We start from the raw sequence: 23,169 nt of genomic DNA, 5'->3' as shown, positions 1-23,169 counted from the left end.
ACAGTCATGAGGTATCCAAGGCAACAGCCTCCAAAGCATATGTAAAAATGTGTGTGTGTGTGAGAGAGAGAGAGACTGACTGTGTATATGTTCTACTGGCCATTTGTCAGATCTCAAGAATTCATGCAATGGTGTGGTTCCCTGACGTCCCCCAGGCTCCTCTAACTCACATAACCTTGCTAACTTCCTCCCAAAATCTTCCTTCTGTGTTTTGACCAAAGGTACCTAGCTCAAACCAGAAAGAAAACCAACCACTCCCTTCCTCAGCACCCCCACATTCAAAATGTAGCAAGCCCGTCTTCAAGCCCAAGATCCCTCAAGCATCTCAATCGAAATGTGGGGACACTCAACTCACGATTTCTCCCCCAGACCTGCTCCTTCTTCCCCTCTGCTCTGCTGACAGTCCATCATGGATGCAATTCTTGCTCACATTCTGGATCTCAAGCCTCAGTCCAACGAGAGGAGGAAACTATTCATATCAAAGTTTGGAAGTATGGAGTTGGAAATACTCAAGCTTTTAATCTGTACTAACCTGAGTTAGAACTGCTGAAGGGTTTACCTTAAATGCTTGAATGGAAATGGAATTTAATCCCAACCCAGAAGCCACTGAAAACTGGCAGGCTGCCCAGGCCATCAGACAGACTCTGGAAATGTGCCAACTCTGCAGTTCCATAAGATTATGTGTTAATTTTCAATTACTCTGCTTTTCTGTCTTTCAAGGAAAAAAAAAAAATTGGAGAAAAAATAATTGCTGAGTTGCCTTGGAGAGGTTGTCACAAAGAATTCATACAAGGTAGCTGTTTCAGGGCGCTGCTGAAAACCTCATTAGTTTTTGCTTTCCACCAAACTCTATTTTTCTCATTTCACAGAAAGAGAGAATCAGTGGCCCGAGTCCACACATGCACAGTATCTGCCTTGACCAATTTCATTTTGTCTCTCTTCTCAGTTTCCCCACATCTCTTTTGTTTTCAGTCTGAAAAGGCAGCGTTCTGTGGCTTCTGTCACTCCACTGCCTTCTGTAGATAACAAGATAAGCTCTTTATCTTGCCGCCCAGTCAGAAAGCCATTTTAAAACCCATATAGGACAACTCACCTCTTAACTTGGTCACGTTTCTATAGCTCAGAAGTAGTACTTAAACTGTGGCACCTCCTGGCCTTTAAAAACTGCTTCTCCTTCTTGTGAAGTATGGATTAAAGTAAAAAGGCTCCGATAAAATCTTGCCCTTATTTAAGGTCCCTTGCAACTGGTGACTTACTCAGGATCTGTGGCTCTTGTATTTACCTGTTCACCACTCAAAGGGGGTGTTATGTCCCACGCAATCATCTCCATAAACTGAACAGAATAGCAAGAATTATTTAACCCTTGAGAAAAATTAAGGGGGTAAGGGAACAAAGGTCTCCTGAAAGAAATCCATGCACGTGGAGGTGTGATGTAATATGCTTTCACGTGTACTTCTTTCAGAAACCACCTGAGAAAGAAGTTTATAGTGACATGTCTCCTCAACAGCCCCACCTTCTCCAGGGAAGTAGACTCACCCTTGTTTGTGAATTGACCCCTACCCATTCAACCATGTTATTCTAGGTGGGGCCACTGAACAGAAAACACCGGGGTGGGTAACACGACCCAAGATGGATCCAATGTAACTTCCACTGAAAGTTTTCAAACTGGATCCACCTAGAGCAATGAGGTTACGAAATGTGAACACATGGGTCTCCTGGCTTTGTTCCCTGCTGCGTGGAATGATAGTTACATTAGGGAAGAAGGAGCAGATGTGCAGTAGAGAGGAGCGAGGAGGTGATGGGTGGGGGAAACACCTACAGCAGTTAGAGTTCCCCTTGCTCTGTCCGCCCAGGGGCCCAGCCACTACCCCCTGCTCTGCCCACAGCCTGGTTACAAAAACAAAAAAATCTTCTTGTTTTCCCTAAGCCAATTCAAACTGACCTTCTATTATTTGTAGCCAAGAATTATGACTAAAATAGAAACTAATACTGGGAGTGGGGTGTAACGCTGATTGGAACTAGCTGAGTCAAGAAGTGTCAATGGTAGCAAAACTCTCCATCCAGGGAGGGAATACGTCAATCTTTGCTACATGGCTACAGAGCAAAGCCACTGGTTAAACTGTAATCTCTGGGATCCTAGGACTTGGATCTTGTGCCCCTCTGGCTGGAGCCCTAAGCACTTTGAGAGGAGTAACAGGACACAGTGGGGCTTTCCTGAAGTCTTTAATATGATGTTCCAAGAGACAGAGACACGTTGTCTGGAAGCCAGTAGCCTCAGCCCACCAAGGTGAGATGATCAGGACAAGTTGGGTTTTTATGGGGGTTGTATTGTTCCAGAAACCACAGGCATAAATCTCAGCTCTGGCAGGGTAGGGCAGGGGCAGGTGCCCAGTTATGTAGACATTCTGAGGCTGTAAGTGCTTCTTACACAGACTATGAGCCATCATTCTGTATTTCCCCCCACAGAGCCTTCCCATTCCCGGGTGGGCTTTCCTCTGGGTTTCTCAGTTGGCTTAGGTTTTAGTTCTCTCCAGTCTGGAAAAATCAGTTACCATTCAGCCATCTGCTTTGCTGCTTCCAAAATGTTCTTGCTATTGTTTCCTCGCCCATTTTTCTCTGTTGTTGTGGGCTTCTACTAAAAAAAAAAAAATCTCTTGACTGTCATTTTCATGGTGTTTCAGGAGGAAATGGGCAGATATGGCTTAATATGTCCTATTTCCTGTGACTTTCCTCCCCCCTCCCCCCCTCCCCCGCTTCTCTAAATTACAATTATCCTATTTTCAGATATCTGCTGTTACAGACTTGTGAGTTGCAGTTGTAGCTGTGAGTTGTAAAGATGTGAGCGTTCTTAAAACTTCTCATTCGGTCACGGTAGACTAGGTTAATGAATCACAAAAGAGCTGATCCTGATGAATGGACGTTACCCAGATATCTGGGACCCCATGCTGTCTGCAGGAGGTGGATAAGACCTCCAGGAAAGGTGAGTGTGCACTCATAGTCATATTGCTGCACTGTGTCAGGAAGAAAAGCTCGTGGGGAGGGAAGTGTGTGTGTGTGTGTGCGCGCGTGCACATGTGCACACCTCTGCACACCTCTCTGTGCTGGGCAGCAAAACAGCACTCTGCCAACAACCTCTGGTATTTTTCTATTTACAGGATCTCTGCTGCTCTTGACAGTACAACCTTCTTTAGGGGAAATGCTCCTCCCTCAATTCTCCTGATACAGGTCTGAGAGTTTGGCTCCCTCTCTCTCACACACACACACACACGAGGATAGGCAGTAATGCCATCCAGGACAACAAGAATCCTTTCCTGGAGTCTCCTAATCTGAAAGAAGAAAGGCACAACCTCTTGAGTGACAAGGCTGAGGATGTGAGTTGGAAGCCACTGGCACCTTGAGCAGTGGCTGTTCTATAGGAGGAGGGAATGAAGACTGCCCTCTGAGAGGAGCCAAGAGATGGAGAAGCCAAAGGTGGACGTCTCGGTGGCAGTTCAGCTTCTGCTCTTCCCTTTCTTCTTTTTGTTGGGCTGTGCTGGTCTTTGTTGCAGCGCATTCCAGGGGCTTCTCCAGCTGCAGTATGAGGGCTACTCTGTTTGCTGTATGCAGGCTCAGATGCCCCACGGCATGTGGGATCTTAGTTCCCCGATCAGAGGTCAAATCTGCATCCCCTGCATTAGAAGATGGACCCTCAATCCCCGGACCACCAGGGAAGTCCGTACAAGGTTGTACACAAGACTTTTACAATGTTTTCATCTGGCTTAACTGGGTTTGTGCTTTTTTAGATTTTAATACTTGAAGTTAAAAGAGTTAAAACTACTGTACCAAACAAATGCACAAAGTCAAAAGTTTCATCCTGGAGGTTTTTGTTGATGTCAAAGTTATATGAAGTGCCCACAGAATTGTAAACATTTTTATGTGTATAAATAATTAAAGGCAAAGCTTTAGAATACATTAAAAATATCAGCATCATTTTTCATATTGGTTTGAATATAAGGTATGACTTAAAATAGTACAATAGTGCAGACCGTAATAATGTAATCACATTCTGAACCTTGGGGAAATAGACGGGTAGAAGCAAGCCTCAGAGGAAATTAACTAGCAGAGGGGCAATTTAAGTCTGTTTTAAAGTTCTGGAAGTTTGTTTGTTTTTAAGTATACTGTTCTGATTCTTTAACAGAAGCACATTTCTAGAAACTACTCAGTCTCAGACAAAGACGAAATTTCTTTTCAACTATAAACATGTCAATATGAGAATATTAGAAGAATATTTGGAGGGCAAATCCCTAGAGGGGAACCTTTCAGGTACATAATTTACAGTTTCTCACATGATTGTCAGCATCTCAGCCCTTTATAAGGTTTTCTTTTGTAAAAAGTAACCATTACATTTGAGACCATCTTTTCCTGAGCTAATCAAATATTTTTTCACCACTGGGGCTGTGACTATTTTTATATGCATGGCCTATCAGAAAGGTAGAAATTGGAACTCTTAATTTTTTCCTGGGGTGTTTTTGATACTGTGTGTATTCTTATTTGACTCAGTGACTTACGTCTTATGCTGAGTTCTAAAGAAAACCTCATTCTGGAGAGTAGCCTTACGCCCCCCGAGGATTCTTTGCCCTGGCAGAGGAAGGATCTATGACTGGGATGACGTGTCAGGCTCCTGGCTTTTCTCAGACTCTGGAGACACAGGTCTGACGACATTCAGAGGAGAAAACAAACACGGATGAGTCCTCGAGGAAGTAAATAGGGTACTATCTGAAATTTATACGGGTTAGTAACTGGGGCCAGGAAGAGCCAGATCTATGAGTTATGCAATTAATGTCTGGATGTTATATCATCATTTCATTCTGAATAGAAATGAAATCTCCTAAAGTTCTAAGGACAATATTGCTGGACAGGGGCATCTTGTTCCCACGCAGCCTCTCTAACAACTACTCTTCATGCTAAGTCACAGAGCTCTGCCTTTGCTCCAGTCTCTTAGGGCTTTGGCCTCGCTTGGTCTGCTGGTCAGCCCCTGGAAAGTCTGTGACTACCACCGCTAGCACTGACGAAGCCTATCCAGAAAGAGATGCTAGCTGAACTGCTGACTTTAAAATATTCACCCAGGTTATACAGTATCATCTGAAACAACTTTCAGAAATCGTAGATATTTTGTGACTGACAATGGCAGCTGGCCGTTGACTACTGAGCTGGGGCTTTATGCAGCAACATCAAGCTTAAGGGTAGCAGTCCTTCTAGAGAGGAGCTGTGATGATTATTACTCCAACTCCCTTCTTTCAGCCTGCTCAAGCAATGAAATATCATCCAGAAAAATGTACTCCCTCCAACAGACTCTAGCAACTGCATTCAGCTGTGGGTCCCTAAATGCACAGTGCCCTTGGTCACCATACTTAGGGCCCTCAGGGAGTCAGATGACAAAACTAGTAAGTGAGGAGAACTCAGGTGAAGTGAAGTCCTTATAAATGGCGTTGCTAAAACATAAAACCTGGACTTTCCTGCTAGCTAAGATCGTAAAGGATCTGCCTGTAATATAGGAGACCTGGGTTTGATCCCTGGGGGGGGAAGATTCCCTGGAGTAGGGAATGGCAACCCACTCCAGAATTCTTGTCTGGAAAATTCCACGGACAGAGGAGCCTGGCGTACAGTTCATGGGGTTGCAAAGAGCCAGATACGACTGAGCGACTAACAAAACATAAAACCCACAAGCTGACTTCTTTCAATAATCTACCTTGTCTTCTGAGTTCTGAAGCAGAAACATTCCTGAGTTGATACTTAGATTCTGGGTCTGGCTCTGAATGTTACGAGTGTTTACCATAAAAAGCTAAGGCCAGCAAGGGTGACTGTAAAATCGAGGCAGGTGGGAGAGCTTCTACTGCCGTGTATTCTTTCATAAGCCTCCTGTTCCTCTGAGAAAGGACATCCTCTGTAAATCAGCCCCTCCTCCCCACCTGTTCTCTCATTAGTTCACTTCCTAAATACCAAGGACAGTAGCTTACATCCTCGCACACACACCCCATAATGTAGATACTATTATTGTCCTCATTCTACAGATAAATCAACCAAGATAAGAATCTTGTGCAAGGTCAGGTGAGAGCCAGGATTCAAACACAAAGTCAAAGGGCTCAGAAGTCTGTGCAGAGTTGAGACTGCTCGTACCACTCAATTTTGCCCCAAAGAAGCAGTGTAGCTGCTGTCCTGCTGGAGCGTCCCAACAAGGCTGCAGACAAGCACTGTCATCTGGTCAGGGTGCTGAGTGTCCATGTGGGTAACACTGCATTAGCAAGTCACTCTGGTTTGTTAAGTCCCTAAATCCTCTACTGCAGGGTGGCAGATTCCTACGGTTTACTCCTTCATTTCTTTCTAAGGCTATTTCCCAAACTGCTTGATGATAAGAATCACCTGGAATACTTGCTAACCATGTGGCTTCCCAGGATCTCAGGGTCCACTCGGTCTGAAAAATGTGTGATCCCAGAAATGCGTATGTTTAGCAAGTGACCCAGCTGATGCTTCTCATCACTCCAGGCTGGGAAACACTGCTCACGGAGTTTTACCTAATGTGAACAAACATAATTGCTCTTAAGTATTAATATCTTAAGTATTATATATATAAAGTCAAAGTATTATTACATAGATGACATTTCTTTGGTTAAATTAATCCAAAGCGATCAGTACACATAGTTTTCTTCAGGTTTACAGTACAAAGCGCTCTTCTTCAGGAAGGACTTGGGGAGTAGGTGGGAATATCTTTGAGTTTTTTTGTATTTTTTTTTGAGCGATGACTCCTAGAAAGAATTCTTTATTGGTGTGCCCTTGAGAAATTTTCTGCATTGCTCTGGTGAGGGAACAGCTTAAATCAGATGGGAAGTCAACCATTTCATACAGCTCTTTCAAGTCCTGCCTAAGAGAATTTTGCAGAAGAGTAATGAAATAAAGAGGAGAAAGGAGTATACTGTTCTAGTGCCTTGAAGGACCCTAAGGAAAGTCCTTGTGTAATTAAGAGAGAAACTCAGGCTTTTCAACTTAGATGCTTATAAATTCTATACAGAATGATGTAGGAGAACATAAGGAATCAGCTCAATTTATGCAGTCCAATCAGAAAGCAGAAATGATCTTTGACTTTCCAAGAACTCTAATGCAAAACTGTTGAAATTCATGCTCATCAAATATTGTTTAATGTTAAAAAAATAAAGAGATCTCAAACAAGCCTAATCCGCTTTGACACCATGTTCACTGGTTGTCATAAAGGGACAGTATCCACCTCAGGCACCACTCAAAAGCAGGCTCCTTCAGCTGCTATATTTATAAGTTAGTAGGGAACAAAACAGGAGGGTAAAACATAGAAAATAATATAAAAAGACAGTCAGAGGAAGAGAAGGAAAGCCAGTCCTTTCTGCCCTGTGGAATGCTCTGCTTCTCAGGGCAGAGGTCAGAAGCCAACTCCCAGCGGGGACCGAGGCACAAGCATGACATACCTCTTGGTGGGCGTGGGCGCCCCAGAGGACATGTGGCTCACCATGGTGTCATTCAGGTTTGTCGGAGGGCGAGGAGGACTGGAAGAAAAGACATTGACATTATATTAATAATTACCAGTGAAATGAGGGGAAACAAATGGAAAAGTGATAAGGGCAAAGGACCAACTACTAATATCGCTCCTGATATGCACAGAGGGATCCATGAGGAATGGGGCCTGAAATCAGTACTTTCAGCCTAAGTAAACTCAGCAAGAAGGTCAAAGCCAAAGGACCCTAGAGCCACCCAATAGGAACAGCAAATTGTACCCACATGGCTGAAAGTTAAAGTGCTAGTTGCTCAGTCGTGTCTGACTCTTTGAGACCCCAAGGACTGTAGCCCACCAGGTTTCTCTGTCCATGGGATTTCCCAGGCAAGAATACTAGAGTGGGTAGCCATTCCCTTCTCCAGGGGATCTTCCTGACCCAGGGGTCAAACCCTGGGTCTTCTCCACTGTAGGCAGATTCTTTACCATCTGAGCCATCAGGGATGTAACTCTGGTGGCTCTTGTTTTACAGTTTTAGCACACAAGAATCTGAATTCTGCATTCCAGGTGTTTACAGGAACACTAGGTGTGTGGCATCCGTGGTGTATTAATTACAAAGGTTACAGCAGCAACATGCCTGCTTTTCCTGAGATTTGGTTCAAGTTCACGGTCTTCCCTCAGATTTAGTTTGTATACAATTTACTGAAACAATTAAATTGTTAAATATTAAGTTCTTTTATCAATCCTTTACTAGAGCGTTAACAATGAGGCCATATCTGTAATCCAAATTTAAATTTGAAGGTAAGCATTTTTGATAACTTGTCTTTATTGGTCAGTTTTCTGGACTCAAGGTTTCTTTCTTCCTCCTGTGAGTCTTGAATGAATGATTCCAAACTTACCAAAAAGAATCTGTGATTCTGCCTTTCAGCCATTCTTCAGCCCCTCTCCTTACCCACAAAGTTCAGTTACAAAGGGCTTCTGTCTTACACTTGGAACCACATGACTATTGCTAAATATTCCTCCTGGGAAATCACTCACTTCCTCTCCTAAACTGAAAGAAGTATTTTTCAGAGAAATTTGTCCATCAACAGCAGAACTGTGAGGCAGAGAAGTCCTTCTCTCATATTTAGGTGTTTGAGAATGACCTCCTGGCTCCTTCTTATCTCTTAATAGCTGAGTTAATTATGAAATTGTTTTTTACAGGTTATATTTAGCAAGTCCTAGTGAATACATATATGCATGCATGCATGTTAAGAAGCTTCAGTCGTGTTTGACTCTTTGCGACCTTATGGACTGTAGCCCACCAGGCTCCTCTGTCTATGGAATTTTCCAGGCAAGAATACTGGAGTGGGTTGCCATTTCCTTCTCCAGGGGATCTTCCCGACTTAGGGATCGAACCTGTGTCTCTTACATCTCCTACATTACATTGGCAGGCAGGTTCTTTAGCATTAGCACCCTAGGAAACCCCGTATATTTTGGCCACACCATGTTGTATGTGGGATCTCAGTTCCTCGACCAGGTATGGAACCTGCGTCCCCTGCATTGGAAGTGCGGAGTCGTAACCATCAGACTGCCAGGAAAGCCCCTATCCTAGTGAGTATTAAAGGACCAGAGCCTTTATTATTTTTGCAGGTTTCATAGTACATTCAAACACAGGCTCAAGGGAAAAGTTTCAGGTAGATCCAAAGTACTGAAAGATGGGTGGGTCTACCTCTGCACTTCTTTTTTAAAAACCAACTTCACTTCTGGATAGGGAAATATTTTTAATGATTTCTCATTTACTGGAGAGGGTCAAAGATGGAAAGTAATTTGCAGGGCACAGATTTAGGTCTCTTGATTTTTAAGCCACAACACTATGCTTATTGTCACACATTTCTTCCTTTGCGTGACAAAGTAAGACATTCAGAACTGAAATATGCCTTTTGAGGCTGCAGTTCGATTCCACATTATTTATCTCACTACCTACTTTCCAGGCAGATATCCAGTTTTGCCCCCAAATTTCAAGCCTATTAATGGTAGTGCTGTGTTGAGTTATAATCCATTGTTTTAGGCTGGTTATTAATGGAAGTGAAGACGAAAATTAGCTTCATTTTACCCTAAACTTATATTCTTGCGATTCTTTTAAATCCATTGTCCAAAGGGGATAAGGAGACAATTCCTGTGACAGAAACAACTCCAGCATGATAGCTTTTCATTCTTAAGGCATCAGAAATATTCTGGTCCTGCAAACACAATGTGCTTTGCCTCTTTAATACACTATTATTGGCAACCCATTCCCAATATAGATAAGGACATGTTCATGTTGCTTTCAGAACTTATGCAGTTACCCAGTATATTTCAATATTGAAGATACTACTGCATTCAATTTCCTTTCTGACATTCTTTGAGGAAAAATGACAATAGGAAAAAAAACCAAGTTTGTTTTAATTCCCCAAACATGGATCCACATGATACAATTCATGATTTGTAGCATTCTGTTTGGTCTGATACCACAGAAGTTTTTAATAATTATCTTTATCTCTTGGTAGATACCATGATCGATTATTATCTTACAGCACACACAGCAAAGCTTCTCTAATATTCAAAACCAGACAGTACGGATTAGATTGTAAGTTGTAAATTAATCAGAACTGCCCACAAATTTCATACCCTTTCTGAACTCCTAACATGTTTTGCTAGGGAAATAGGTATGTGTTTGTAACCCAAGATCAAAGAGGCATCTGAAAACTTAAAGGGGGTCTTGACTGTAGAATCTACCACTAGACCCACTGAGAAAGCCAACAGCTTAGATGTGGTCTCACGAGATGTAATAAATCAAAAATTACTCCCAGTTTCAAAGAAAAAAATTGTCATAGTCCTTGCAAGACAAAACTGAAAAGAATGCTTCTTTTAGGTGTTAGACATTAATGGTGCCGGTTATAGAAACTTACTTACAAAGTAAGAGAATTGACGCAACTCACCAGATCAGTTGCGTTGATCTTTTCCTTCAAAACTTACTGAATACCTTGAAGCAAAGACCACCAGATGCTCTATATCTTCCTTTGGTGAAGATATCAGCACGGATTTTTAGACACTAACAAATTCTGTGATATCCAAGTGACCATCAACTATCAGTACTGTGATTTCAGGGGTTCCGGCTTTGTTAACAAGACAGGCCAATTTTTTGGATGAGGAGATAGAAATAGATAAATGATCTAGATAAAAGGTAATTTGCTAGTCAGAAGAGGTGGATATGACAAGAAGACTCAGAATTTAATTCTTTTTTCTTAATGTATAGTTTTTGAGAATTTGTTAAGTACTATTATTATTATTATTTTTGGCCATGAGACAAGGCTTGTGGGATCTTAGTTCCTTGATTAAGGATTGAACTTAGGCCCTTGGCAGTGAAAAGCACGCAGTCCTAACCACTGGACCACCAGGGCATTCCCAATATAATTTGTTAATTCTTAATCAAAAGGAAAGGGGCATACCTACTGGGTACCTACTCATATAACATGAGTAAGACTATCTTTATCTTAATGACCTAACTATATGTATATGTATGTATGTGTGTGTCATCACACACATCATCATCACAAATGCAAACTATTGGGAGCAGCAATTCAGGCATTCTCAAGTGTTGAGAATTCAACCGATGAAGAGCTGTTATTCCTGCCTGGAAGAATAATGGGTTAACAGTTTTCAGGTAAAGTTACATTGAGGCGAGAGTTTTCCAGATATAGAAAGATGGGTAACCAAGGCAGAGGAAATGGTAGGGAAAAAGGTACAAAATTCCAAAAGTACAAGGCATACTTGGGTCTCTGATTTATTTGGCTAGACTCAAAGGCTCTGGGAGGAGAGTAGCCAAAGATGCATCTGACAGGGAGATTAGGGTCAGAGTTCAATGATATCTGTTCTATCACAAGCTAAGAAGTTTGGACTTTATACTGTAGGCAGTGGGGGAGGCACTAAAAGTTTTTAAGCCAAGGATGACATGGCTATAGTAAGGTTTTGAAATGGTAATTCCAGAAGCTTGTAAAATACTGGTTTTAATCTGGGTGAACACAGGAATCATCAGGGAAGCTTTTTGTGCTGAGATACTCAAGCTGTACCTTCAGTTTGGTGAATCTGAATCTTCAGGGGCAAGAGCATTCTTTCTAATGCACACCCCCATTAAAAAATCAGTTATGTGAAGAGGTTTGAAAGGTGAAGGAATGGAAGCTGGGACCTCAAAGAAGAGGTTATGGCAACTGTCCAGATCAGTGATTACAAGGGTGGACACTGGTAGTTAAGATGGGGAAGAGACAGAGAGAAAACATTGCGGAGGTAATATAGATAAGATGTGGTGACAGATTAAGTGCATGTGGTCAGTGAATAAGGAATAACTGAGATTTTTACCTTGACTACTGGGTGGATAGTGGTATCCAAACTAGGGATCACAAGAGTAGGAAACAGGATTTGGTATTGGACTGGTGGGGGTAGAGAGAATGAGCAGGAAGCTAAAGATGAATAGATTTCAGTGGTGAAGTTGTTGAATCTGAAGTGGCATTGTTAAGTATAGGTAAATGATATCTTACAAGCAGTCAGAAATAGGAGAATGGAACCCATGTGAAAATGTCAAGTTTGAAAACATTTGAGTATCATCATTTAAACTGTAGCTGTTCATTTGAGTACTCTGATCATTATAAAGGTACATTTTATTCTTTTAGGTGGAATAGGCTAAGTTTGGGGAAATATCCAGTAATAGGGGGGCTTGGATAACAAGTATAGAGCTTCTGGTTACTGGTTAGACAAAACTCCTACTAGAAAGTAAAAATTTAACTTACTGTATAAGTCCGTTTTTTATGTTACTTCTCCTATGACCAGACCACTCCAGTTCATTCTGGTGGATACTGTGGAATGTTGACTAGCTTGAAATTAAAATTACTATAGAATCTCTTGTAAGATTTTTAAAGCCAGGAATAGATGAAGAATAGCTCATCGTGCCTTTAAAATCTTCCAGGACAAATTATACATAACTGTGTATTTCTTTCTTTATCAAATATTTGTTGTGTCTCTACAAAGTGGTAGGTACTGTGCCAACTGTGGGGATAAAAATTAAAAGGACAAAAACTTAAGTCTTACAAAGAATAAAAATACAGAAAAAATAATTACAATATAATGCAATAAGTATTTAATAAAAGTAAGAAAAACTGCAACATGCTACGGGGAAATACTGAGATCACTTCACCTCATAAATAAAATTTCAGTGTACTAAAGTTTACATAAATCAGAGGCAAACATACAGGTCTATGGATAGAGAGGATTTTCTAAGTTAAAAGCAATGGAAAAATTAGGAAGAAAAAGACGGATGAATTCTAATGACTAGACTGGTTCCAAATAGGAAAAGGAGTACATCAAGGCTGTATATTGTCACCCTGTTTATTTAACTTATATGCAGAGTACATCATGAGAAATGCTGGGCTGGAAGAAACACAAGCTGGAATCAAGATTGCCGGGAGAAATATCAATAACCTCAGATATGCAGATGATGACACCACCCTTATGGCAGAAAATAAAGAGGAACTAAAAAGCCTCTTGATGAAAGTGAAAGTGGAGAGTGAAAAAGTTGGCTTAAAGCTCAACATTCAGAAAACGAAGATCATGGAAACAGTGGAAACAGTGTCAGACTTTATTTTTTGGGGCTCCAAAATCACTGCAGATGGTGACTGCAGCCATGAAATTAAAAGACGCTTACTCCTTGGAAGGAAAGTTATGACCAACCTAGATAGCATATTCAAAAGCAGAGACATTACTTTGCCAACAAAGGTTCATCTAGTCAAGGCTATGGTTTTTCCTGTGGCCATGTATCGATGTGAGAGTTGCACTGTGAAGAAGGCTGAGCGCCGAAGAATTGATGCTTTTGAACTGTGGTGTTGGAGAAGACTCTTGAGAGTCCCTTGGACTGCAAGGAGATCCAACCAGTCCATTCTAAAGGAGATCAGCCCTGGGATTTCTTTGGAAGGAATGACACTAAAGCTGAAACTCCAGTACTTTGGCCACCTCATGTGAAGAGTTGACTTATTGGAAAAGACTCTGATGCTGGAAGGGATTGGGGGCAGGAGGAGAAGGGGACAACAGAGGATGAAATGGCTGGATGGCATCACTGACTCGATGGACATGAGTCTGAGTGGACTCCGGGAGTTGGTGATGGACAGGGAGGCCTGGTGTGCTGCAATTCATGGGGTCGCAAAGAGTCGGACACGACTGAGTGACTGAACTGAACTGAAAAAGTCATTTGGGGAACTATTTCAACAAATGTGACAGAGCAAGAATTAACAGCCTTAACATACAAGGGATTCATACAAACTGACAAAACTATTAAGACTTCAATCAGACAAATGGTCAAAGTGAAAACACACCATTAAAAAGAAGAAACACAATAACAATATAATACTTTACGAAAAGCAAAGAAATTTGCTAACATCACAGACCATTTTCCCTTGTAAAAAATAACAATATTTTTAAAATTGAAGGTAATCTTAAAGCTAGAGAGGATTTTATAACAAGGCCCTTAACTGACTATTTCAGGCAAAAGTAAAAGTACAAAATTAAGCAAAAGTTCTATAAAGTAATTTGACAATATGCCCATCAAAGATCTTTTAAAAAGTTCAAACATTTTGACTCCTAATTCCCTTTCTAGGAATATATTCCAAGGAATTAATCAGAAATGTAAAGATAATTTTACATTTAAAAATATTTAGTAAAATATTTATAACAGAATAATTCTGGAAGAAATCTAAAGTATTCAAATATGAGGGAAAGGAAAAGTAAACTACGGTATATCAATAAACATAGTATATTATGCTAGCATTAAAAAATAATCCTTATGAAGAGCCTTCCAGTTAAAAGAGAAATAGCTTAACATGTAAGAGGTAAAAAGAAGGGTAACATAACTATTATACTAGCTAACAATTATTGAATGTTTGATATGCATCTATTAGACAGTGGTTAGGACTTTAAAATATTATTTTATCTTTACAATAATCCTATAAAATAAGATAAAATTATTTATACATATATACACCTGGTCTTAGCTAAGTAATATGATGTGTAAAGCAAAATATTTGTAGGAAATACGTCAAAATGTTAAGGAAAGTAGAATTATGGGCATTATTTTTCTTGCCTATTTATACTTTCCTGTCCTCCTCCAGTTTTTCAAGTTTAATTTTTTTCTGATTTTCAGAGAAAAACATGCTTAATATTTTAAATACATATATTAAAAAAAATAGAAAGAAAACTTACTATACCAAAGTCAACTTTTCTAAAGTGAGGTTGTACTGTTTCTGTTATCACTAAGAAAGCAAACTGCAAAGGAAAGTCTTTTACAAACCTAGACAGAACTTTGAGACTGTTAGTAGAAAAAAGACCTGTTAAACCGTTTGAGTTGATCCAAACTTCCACAACCCCCCAAGATTCCTACCACCACATTCCCAAAAAAGAAAGGAAATAAAACATTTTAGATCCGTCTACATTATCTCCTCTACTAAACTGCAGGAAATGTACGTGGATTTTTATCACTGTATTACAAGCACCTGGCATACCGTGATACACAGATTAGGCTTTCAGGAAATATTTGATCATGAGTCAGCATGACGTCGTGTGCAGAATGTGTAAGAAGTAACCTTTCTGTTATATTTAGCTGCGGTGAGACTCTTCTCTGAGAATGGAATAACGACATTTTTAGCTGTTATATTCGGTAGGTATGCTTGTAGCTATAGCACGCTTTCATCTGTGATTTCGTAATGGAATCAACACAGTGGAGAATGCCTTTCATAACAATAGTAATACTGAGTGCTTCATACATGCCAGATTCAGTTCTAACATTCCCCGTGGATTCGCTCATAGAAACCTCACAACCACCAAGGAGGCAGATCCTATTATTACTTTTATTTTACGGATGGAGACAGGAAGGCACAGAGAGAAGTAATGCACCTGAGGTCACAGCCAAATCAGGCGGCAGAAGCAGGGTCTTAAACCAAGGCGGCATGGCTCTTGGGTCTGTGTTCTTAATCATTACGGTGCAGTGGCTCTACTACCCTTGCTCTAGTTTTAGAAAAACTTACAACTGTTTGGTCTACAAATTAAAACCAACTGCATGGGGACTTCCTGTGGTCCAGTGGTTAAGACTCTGTGCGCTCCGTGCAGGGGGCCCGAGTTCAATCCCTGGTTGGAGAACTAGATCCTACACGCTGCAACTGGAGTGCATACCCAGCTAAAAAGATCTCAAGTGCTGCAACAAAGATCAAAGACGCCACGTGTTGCTGTTAAGACCCAGTGCAGTCAAAGAATCAAATAAATAAAAGTAAATATATATATATAAAATAAAACCAATAGCATGATGTTAGATCATAGCTCTTGTTAAGTCGCTTCTATAGGAAACATAAAATGATAATAGTCCTAGGGTATGGTTTTGGGTGATTTATTCTTTCCCCTTAGAACTCTACATTACAAATGCTTCTCAAACTATTTGGTTGCAGTTTTAGCCACCTCTAGGCTGTTTCAGTGTTCTTGCTTTGAGAATCCCAGGGACAGGGGAGCCTGGTGGGCTGCCGTCTATGGGGTCGCACAGGGTCGGACACGACTGAAGCGACTTAGCAGCAGCAGCAGCAGGCTGTTCCAAGGAAGACTAGGTAAGCTCATATGAACGGTTTCCTTCAAAAACATCTCTAATTTATTAAAATGACTTTCAAATCTAACCTTAATTTCAAAGATCTTTTGGAATCTTTGTCTCAGCCTAACAAAATAAATGCATTTAGTGAAGAAATTACTTATTATATCAGCCAGACTACTGACTTAAAAAAAAAAACCAAAAAACTAATACCTGGCTTCAGACCAAAACTGAGTGTGATTACTTGCTTTTATTTTCTAAGTTGACTGAGATTCAGGGGTAAACAATTTCCAGATAATACTCTCTAATCAAGGATGTGAAAACACAATACTGTTGCTTAAGCACAATTTCTACTTAAAAATTGTGAGTGAGTCAAGGGGTATGTGGGTTTCCCAAGTGGCATTACTGGTAAAGAACCCACCTGCCAATGCAGGAGATGTAAGAGACTGCAGCTTCATCTCTGGGTCAGGAAGATCCCCTGGAGGAGGACATGGCAACCCACTCCAGTCCTTGGAGAATCCCAAGGACAGTGGAGCCTGGCGGGCTATAGTCTATGGGGTTGCAAAGAGTTGGATAGGACTGAAGTGACTTAACGTGCACACGCGAAGCGGTACATGAAGAAAGTCTGAAGCCTGCGAGGACGAGTGACACCTTGGGTACTTGTCATTTTCTGTAGGCCCTCTGTGTACCTCTTCTTTAGGAAGTCACCCAGACAGATACTTATCCCTGCACTATCCTTTTAAAAGCATTTGCTCATTATCTTGCTGTTCCTCCCAGAATATTTTTAATTGTAGAGGTCCCGCAATTCCCTTTGTCTTGACAGTCAACTGCCAACCATGCATGTGGGGACTTTTTACCAGATTTTTTGGTCTGTTCATTACTGTTACTGCATTTTATTGTGCTATAAATAAAATGTTTTCATTTACTTGATTACTTTTTTGGTATCTCCCACAACAATGCTTTACATAGGAACTCAACCATTTTTAGTTCAGTACATTTAATCACTTATTATAATTTTTGTAGCCAGCTATTTTGCCCTCAACCCTGGACACTTGTGTTGTTTTTGAAATTATCTTTCTTACTCACTGTAATCATACTCTTCTCATCTTTAAGTTTATACAGCAGATTCCACCATACATTAAGACAAATTCAAAATCCACACTGTAAACTACTTCATTCTTTTCTCCATCAAATTACACTTCCCTCTACATCTTTCAAGCAAGTTGTCTGTTTGCTTCTTCTAAGCCCCCGCTTTCAAATTTTCTCTAGGTACCTACCCTGGAATGTCTTTCTTCACAGACTTGCCAAAATCACACTTAAAAAAAAAATTTTTTTTTTAATTTAATGAATTGATTTGGCTGTGCCAGGTCTCAGTTGTGGCATGTGGGACCTCGTTCCCAGGTCTCAGTTGTGGCATGTGGGATCTCGTTCCCAGGTCTCAGCTGTGGCATGTGGGATCTCGTTCCCAGGTCTCAGTTGCGGCATGTGGGATCTCGTCCCCTGAGCAGGGTTTGAACCCAGACTCCCTGCATTCGGACTGTGCTGTCTCTGCCTCTGGACCACGGAGGAAGTCCTCTTTCTCACTTTTTTAATGAGAGAAATGGCTCCTGAAATTTTAGTATCTCCATAAAGCCCTTCTGATTACTACAAACTCCATTTAAATAAACAAAGGTCACATCAGTACACAAACAAAAATCCATAGCAATATTAGGGGCTTTGAGAAAAAAACAAAAGCAAGTGAACACTGTCCCTGCCCACAAGAAGTTTATATTCCAATTAGTCTTCATGCTAAGTGAAGTCGCTCAGTCGTGTCCAACTCTTTGTGATCCCATGGACTGTAGTCTTCCAGGCTTCTTTGTCCATGGGATTTTCCAGGCAAGAATACTGGAGTGGTTGCCATTTCCTTCTCCAGGGGATCTTCCTGACCCACGGATTGAACCCAGGTCTCCTGCATTGCAGGCAGACGCTTTACCCTCTGAGCCACCAGGAAAGTCTTCATACTAGTCTTCACAATAATAGACATTTATATTTTAGTTTAACATATTACAATTTTTAGGTCAAATCTAATTTGATAATCATTCGCAATAAAAAAATGTGTAAAATAATTCATAACAAGACTTCAATGTAATTATTTTAAATAATTCACCACAGATCAGGACAGCAAAAGAATATTAAAAATCCCACAAAGGGGGATTCCCTGGCAGTCCAGTCAGTCCAGTGTTTAGGACTCTGCACTCTCACTGCTGAGGATGGGCAATTCAATTCCTGCTTGGGGAACTAAGATCCTGGAAGCTGTGTGGCACGGACAAAAAAATAGCAAAAAAATTAATAATTCAGAAAAGGTTATTGAATACACTTATTTTTAAAAAATACCATGAAGTTAACAGTTGCAAGATTTGCTGTATATTTTGCATATATTTCCTTTCAGAACACCACAGAGAGTTGGGAGGGAAGGGGTGATGCACTATGAACATTTACTAAGTACGAGCATTAGCAGTGAGCTAGGTCCTCAGATACACTATTGGAATTCATGCTACTATTCATGATGGATTCTTATTTTAAAAATAAAAAGAGAAAGGTTAACAAGGATAATTAACATGCTTAAGGTCACAAACCTATGAAATGAGAGTACCAGCCCTGGAACCCAGTTTTACCTGGTTCTAATGCCACCGCAAAGAGTTGGACACGACTGAGCGACTGGACTGAACTGAATGCCACCAACCAGATCAAATCCACAGATTCACCATCCTAACCCAGGCATCTCTCTACTGCCCACATGAATTTTTCAGATTAGAGTTCTCAGGGAAGAATAAATCCCCTCTGTTACTCTCTCTAAAAGCATCCTGCCTTGAGACAACGTTTATGACAAGTGCAGATCATTTTTAACCTCCTTAAAGGGTGTGATATTTTGGTCTTTATTTATGCCTATGTACCAGACCAACTGGGCTTCTCTGATGGTTCAGCAGTAAAGAATCCACCTACAACACAGGAGATGTGGGTTCAATCCCTGGGTCGGGAAGATCCCCTGGAAGAGGAAATGGCAGAGCTAGAACAAGATTCTTGGCTTCCTTTGGGTATTCTTGCCTGAAAAAAATCCCATGGACAGAGGAGCTTGGCGGGCTACTGTCCAAAGGTTCACAAAGTCAGACACTTGGACTGAGCATACATACACCAGACCAACCGTCTCCTTTACTCCACTAGGTCCCAAGGTTATCCGCCAAAGCAAAGAGGTTAAAAAAGCCAATGGAACTACCTTTGGGAAAACTATTAGAAAATAACCATATGATACTATAAGCATAGTATAGATATTATGTTACATATTTACAGTGAGGTTTCTCTGACTTCTAGGGAAGAACATTTTACTTTATTGGTTATTGACAATTAATTAACCAAAAGAAAAGACTTAAAATTTCCAAAATCAACTTCTAATCTAAACACACTGCAACTAATCCATTAATGTCAAAAAGACCTAGCAATAGACACACATGCCTCCATTCCTATTTCTGGCAGCTCAACACAGCCATTTGTGGTATAAGACTTAGAATGAAGTATTTCTCAGGAAGGAAAGGTTCACCACAAACACATTCTTATACAGAATTTTCACCACTAGACAGCATGCTAGGTATCTTCAGAGATACCCAGAGGAAGCCAAGTATCTTGTTCTAGTTCTGGGAAAGGATAGAATTATAAAATGAAGCAATAATTAGCAAACTATTGCTTAGCTTAATATGCTTATACTGAAAAAGTAGGCAAAAGGTCTTAGAAATGAGATAATTAAATCATCGAGACTGTAGCCCACTGGGCTCCTCTGTATATGGAATTCTCCAGGCAAGAATACTGGAGTGGGTTGCCATTCCCTTCTTCAGGGGATCTTCCTAACCCAGGGATCGAACCCAGGTCTCCTGCATTGCAGGCAGATTCTTTACCATCTGAGCCACTAGAGAAGCCTCAGAAAAATACTATTTTATTTAAAAACCTTTCCACAATGAATCTCTGAATCTTTCCTTCTTTATTCTCCTTGTTCACTAAACTTAGGAAGTTGGCTGTACTTTTTAGATGTCAACTCATGTATTTCTAGAAAGATGAGAAAAGAAGACAACTTAAATACTTTAACAAGTTACTGTTCACAGAGAGGTCAATGAAATGCATGATGCAATCTCATTTCCTGACCCATTCATATGCTCATTACTGAAACCTGTTTTTAAAAATGGAAACATACATATTATGGAAGAAAGGCTGACTCTTAATTATATTTTTGCAATTAACCAGGTGAGAAAAGATACAATGGGTTTCCCTTCTTTAAAATAACTGGTTGGGAAGTTCCAGAGGCTTTAGCATCCTGCCTAAAATAAACAAAATCATCATCAGCCCAGCAGCTCAAGCAGCAAAAACATAAAGGCAAGGAAAAGCTATCAAACCTTTACGTTCTGTAGCAAACGCTTCTTCTTTCTCTATGGATCTGGCATCTAATGCATTGCACTGCTGTTGTCTCTAAGGAAACAGAACAATCACATGACGAAGAATCTTCTCTACAAGGTAGTTTATCCCACAGAGCATTTTGGGAAAAAACAGGTACAAGAGAACAATTCATTAGAAGGCGAGCACACGTCTGCACTCTGTCAGCAAGTCCATCAAGCAGTTGAATGCAGCCTGTTACAGGAAGGCAGATGCAGTGCAAGAGCAGGCACCACTCCTTAGATGCTTCAACATGAAATACACTCCCCTGCAACAGCATCCAAGTTCTGCTGCAAACCAGTGACCTAATTAACGCAGTCGACGATTCCATTCTGATGGGGATATTAAGGAGCACCCCCTTACCTCTTTTCTTAAGGCCTCTCCTAATTGCCAACTGCTTGATAAGAAAGCAGCTGGCAGTAGTGTGTCTGCCAAGCCATCTAGGTAGGTAGCAATTGGGAGGTAGGAAGAACTAGCAAGGCTTAATTTTGTTTTGTTTTGTTGAAGAGGAGTTCATGGAAACATAAGCAGAAAGAGAAAAAAAAAAAGCAGAACCATGGTGTCTACCTACCCCTGAGATCCAAAGAGCTCTTTACTTCATAAGGGCGTATCATCAGAGGGCAGCTGAAAGAGAAGGGCTGAGCAGTGGGCTGTCAGGCACACCTCCAGCAGGGCGCTCACGTGATGAGCATGTCCCTGACACTCACGGTCATCCTGCGGCCTCTTTTTCTACTTCATCTACTCAACAGCTCATAAATCTATCTGTTCCTGGTCTCCATCTCCACTGGCATTATCACCTTTCAGCATGCATTTGGTTAGTGTAACTCAAATACTGTAAAGGTTTTCCTATTAGTTCACCAGTGTCCAGAGAACTTCTAAGCTGTTGCTCATTGGATTTCTCATGGTTAAAATTACTTCCCCAAGCATAGCTCTCATACCATTCGGCCACAGATCATCAAGCCTCTACTAGTCTCCCAAGTTAGGACAAATACCTTCCTCTCTACACTCACTACCCAGACACTACAGCCTAAGTCTCCTAACCCATCTTCATTTTCATGACTTCCCTAAACTTCCTAGGTGTTCTGGACAAATATGCTACTTCATTCAAACACAGGGCCTGAACTTTTCTGCCACAGTAAAACAAAAGTAAGACAAAACTGTAAAAGATACTCAAGGATTTACACTAAAAACAGAGTAAGTCAGAATGAAAGCCAGACTAACAACCTAGGTGCCTCGGAAAGAACTCTATCATTTGAGATGAATGAAGAGGCGAGAAAAGGCAACCCAACAAATCAGACCATGAGCCGGTTGACATCAACGTTTTGATATCAATAATAAAATTCTAAAGAAAAAAATAAATCCAAGTGTTCAAATGCTTGGCACAGAAATATAATAAAAACAAAACAGCAATGGAAAACACCTTTCAAAGCTGTGAGTTGTGAGGACAAACAAGGGGCATGAGAGCACAGAAAGTGAAGGGCAGTGTGAACAACAATGGATAAAATTAATTTCTGGAGGGAGAAAAGGGATTACAGAATACCAGAGACGGAAATGCCTTCGTTTTATAATAAAAACACAACAAAGGGGAAGAGGCAGCAGACAGTGGAAAGAACACAAATGTGGGAGAACCGGGTTCAGCATCCAGTTCTGGTACTAAGCAGATGAAGTGACCCCTCTGACTCTGGACTATGCAGCCCTTTGGGCCTCAGCTAATCAGTCTGTGAAATGAAGGAGGCTGGTTCTACAACAGTAGTTTTCACATGTGTTCCCTGGGCATCAAAGGATTCCATGAGGTGCTTCAGTAAACCAATGAGGAGAGCACGGGGATTAGGTGTCAACCTCATCCCTGACACCTCAGTTGGTAAAGAATCCTCCTGCAATGCTGGAGACACCAGTTCAATTCCTGCATCGGGAAGATTCACTGGAGAAGGGATAGGCTACCCACTCCAGGATTCTTTGGGTTCCCTTGTGGTTCAGCTGGTAAAGAATCTGCCTGCAATGTGGGAGACCCAGGTTCAATCCCTGGGTTGGGAAGATCCCCTGGAGAAGGGAAAGTCTACCACTCCAGTATTCTGGCCTAGAGAATTCCATGGACTATACAGTCCATGGGGTCACAAAAAGTCGGACATGACTGAGTGACTTTCCACTCACTCACTCATTTCAACATCAGCGGGTCCACTTCTGTTCTCCATGGGAGTTCATATAAACAAAATGTCCCAATGTTGATTTTTTTTTCCTTTTAATTTTCTCTTCATGTGACTTTCCTTTTTTAAAGAATAATTTTAGGAAATTTACTTATGTATGTATTTTGGGCTGTGTTGGGTCTTCACTCCTGCGAGGGCTTTCCTCTAGCTGTGGGAAGCTGGGGCTGCTCTCTAGTTGCGGTGTGAAGGCTTCTCATTGCAGTGGCTTCTCTTGCCGTGGAGCACCGGCTCTAGCATGCAAAGCTTTCAGTAGCTGCGGCAGATGTGCTCAGTAGGCGCGGCTCCTGGGCTCTAGAGCACAGGCTCTGTGGCATGTGGGATCTTCCCAGATCAGGAGTCAAACCCGGGTCTAATGCATTGGCAGGTGGATTCTTTACTGCTGAGCC

General features: G+C 41.0%; 1 protein-coding gene and 1 long non-coding RNA gene across 15 annotated transcripts in view; one reads left to right on the top strand and one right to left on the bottom strand.

Annotated features, from left to right (window-relative positions):
• Positions 1–23,169, bottom strand: part of DTNB (dystrobrevin beta) — a 241,753-nt gene that overhangs the window by 68,734 nt on the left and 149,850 nt on the right. For 13 of the 14 annotated variants that reach the window (XM_005213006.5, XM_059891335.1, XM_024998836.2 and 10 more), the window contains one exon: positions 7,473–7,550. In XM_005213006.5, the coding sequence (XP_005213063.1) occupies positions 7,473–7,550 (78 nt within the window). Of the gene's footprint in view, positions 1–7,472; positions 7,551–12,204; positions 12,557–23,169 lie in introns of those variants that run through there. The other variant, XM_024998840.2, reaches the window with a different exon arrangement.
• Positions 2,167–3,969, top strand: LOC100847382 (uncharacterized). The gene is made up of 3 exons (XR_139414.6): positions 2,167–2,287; positions 2,785–2,980; positions 3,156–3,969. It is a non-coding gene; the product is annotated as an uncharacterized lncRNA (long non-coding RNA).

The sequence above is a fragment of the Bos taurus genome, chromosome 11, assembly GCF_002263795.3.
Source record: "Bos taurus isolate L1 Dominette 01449 registration number 42190680 breed Hereford chromosome 11, ARS-UCD2.0, whole genome shotgun sequence".
NCBI lineage: Eukaryota > Metazoa > Chordata > Mammalia > Artiodactyla > Bovidae > Bos > Bos taurus.
This window is presented reverse-complemented; position numbering and strand designations above follow the sequence as displayed.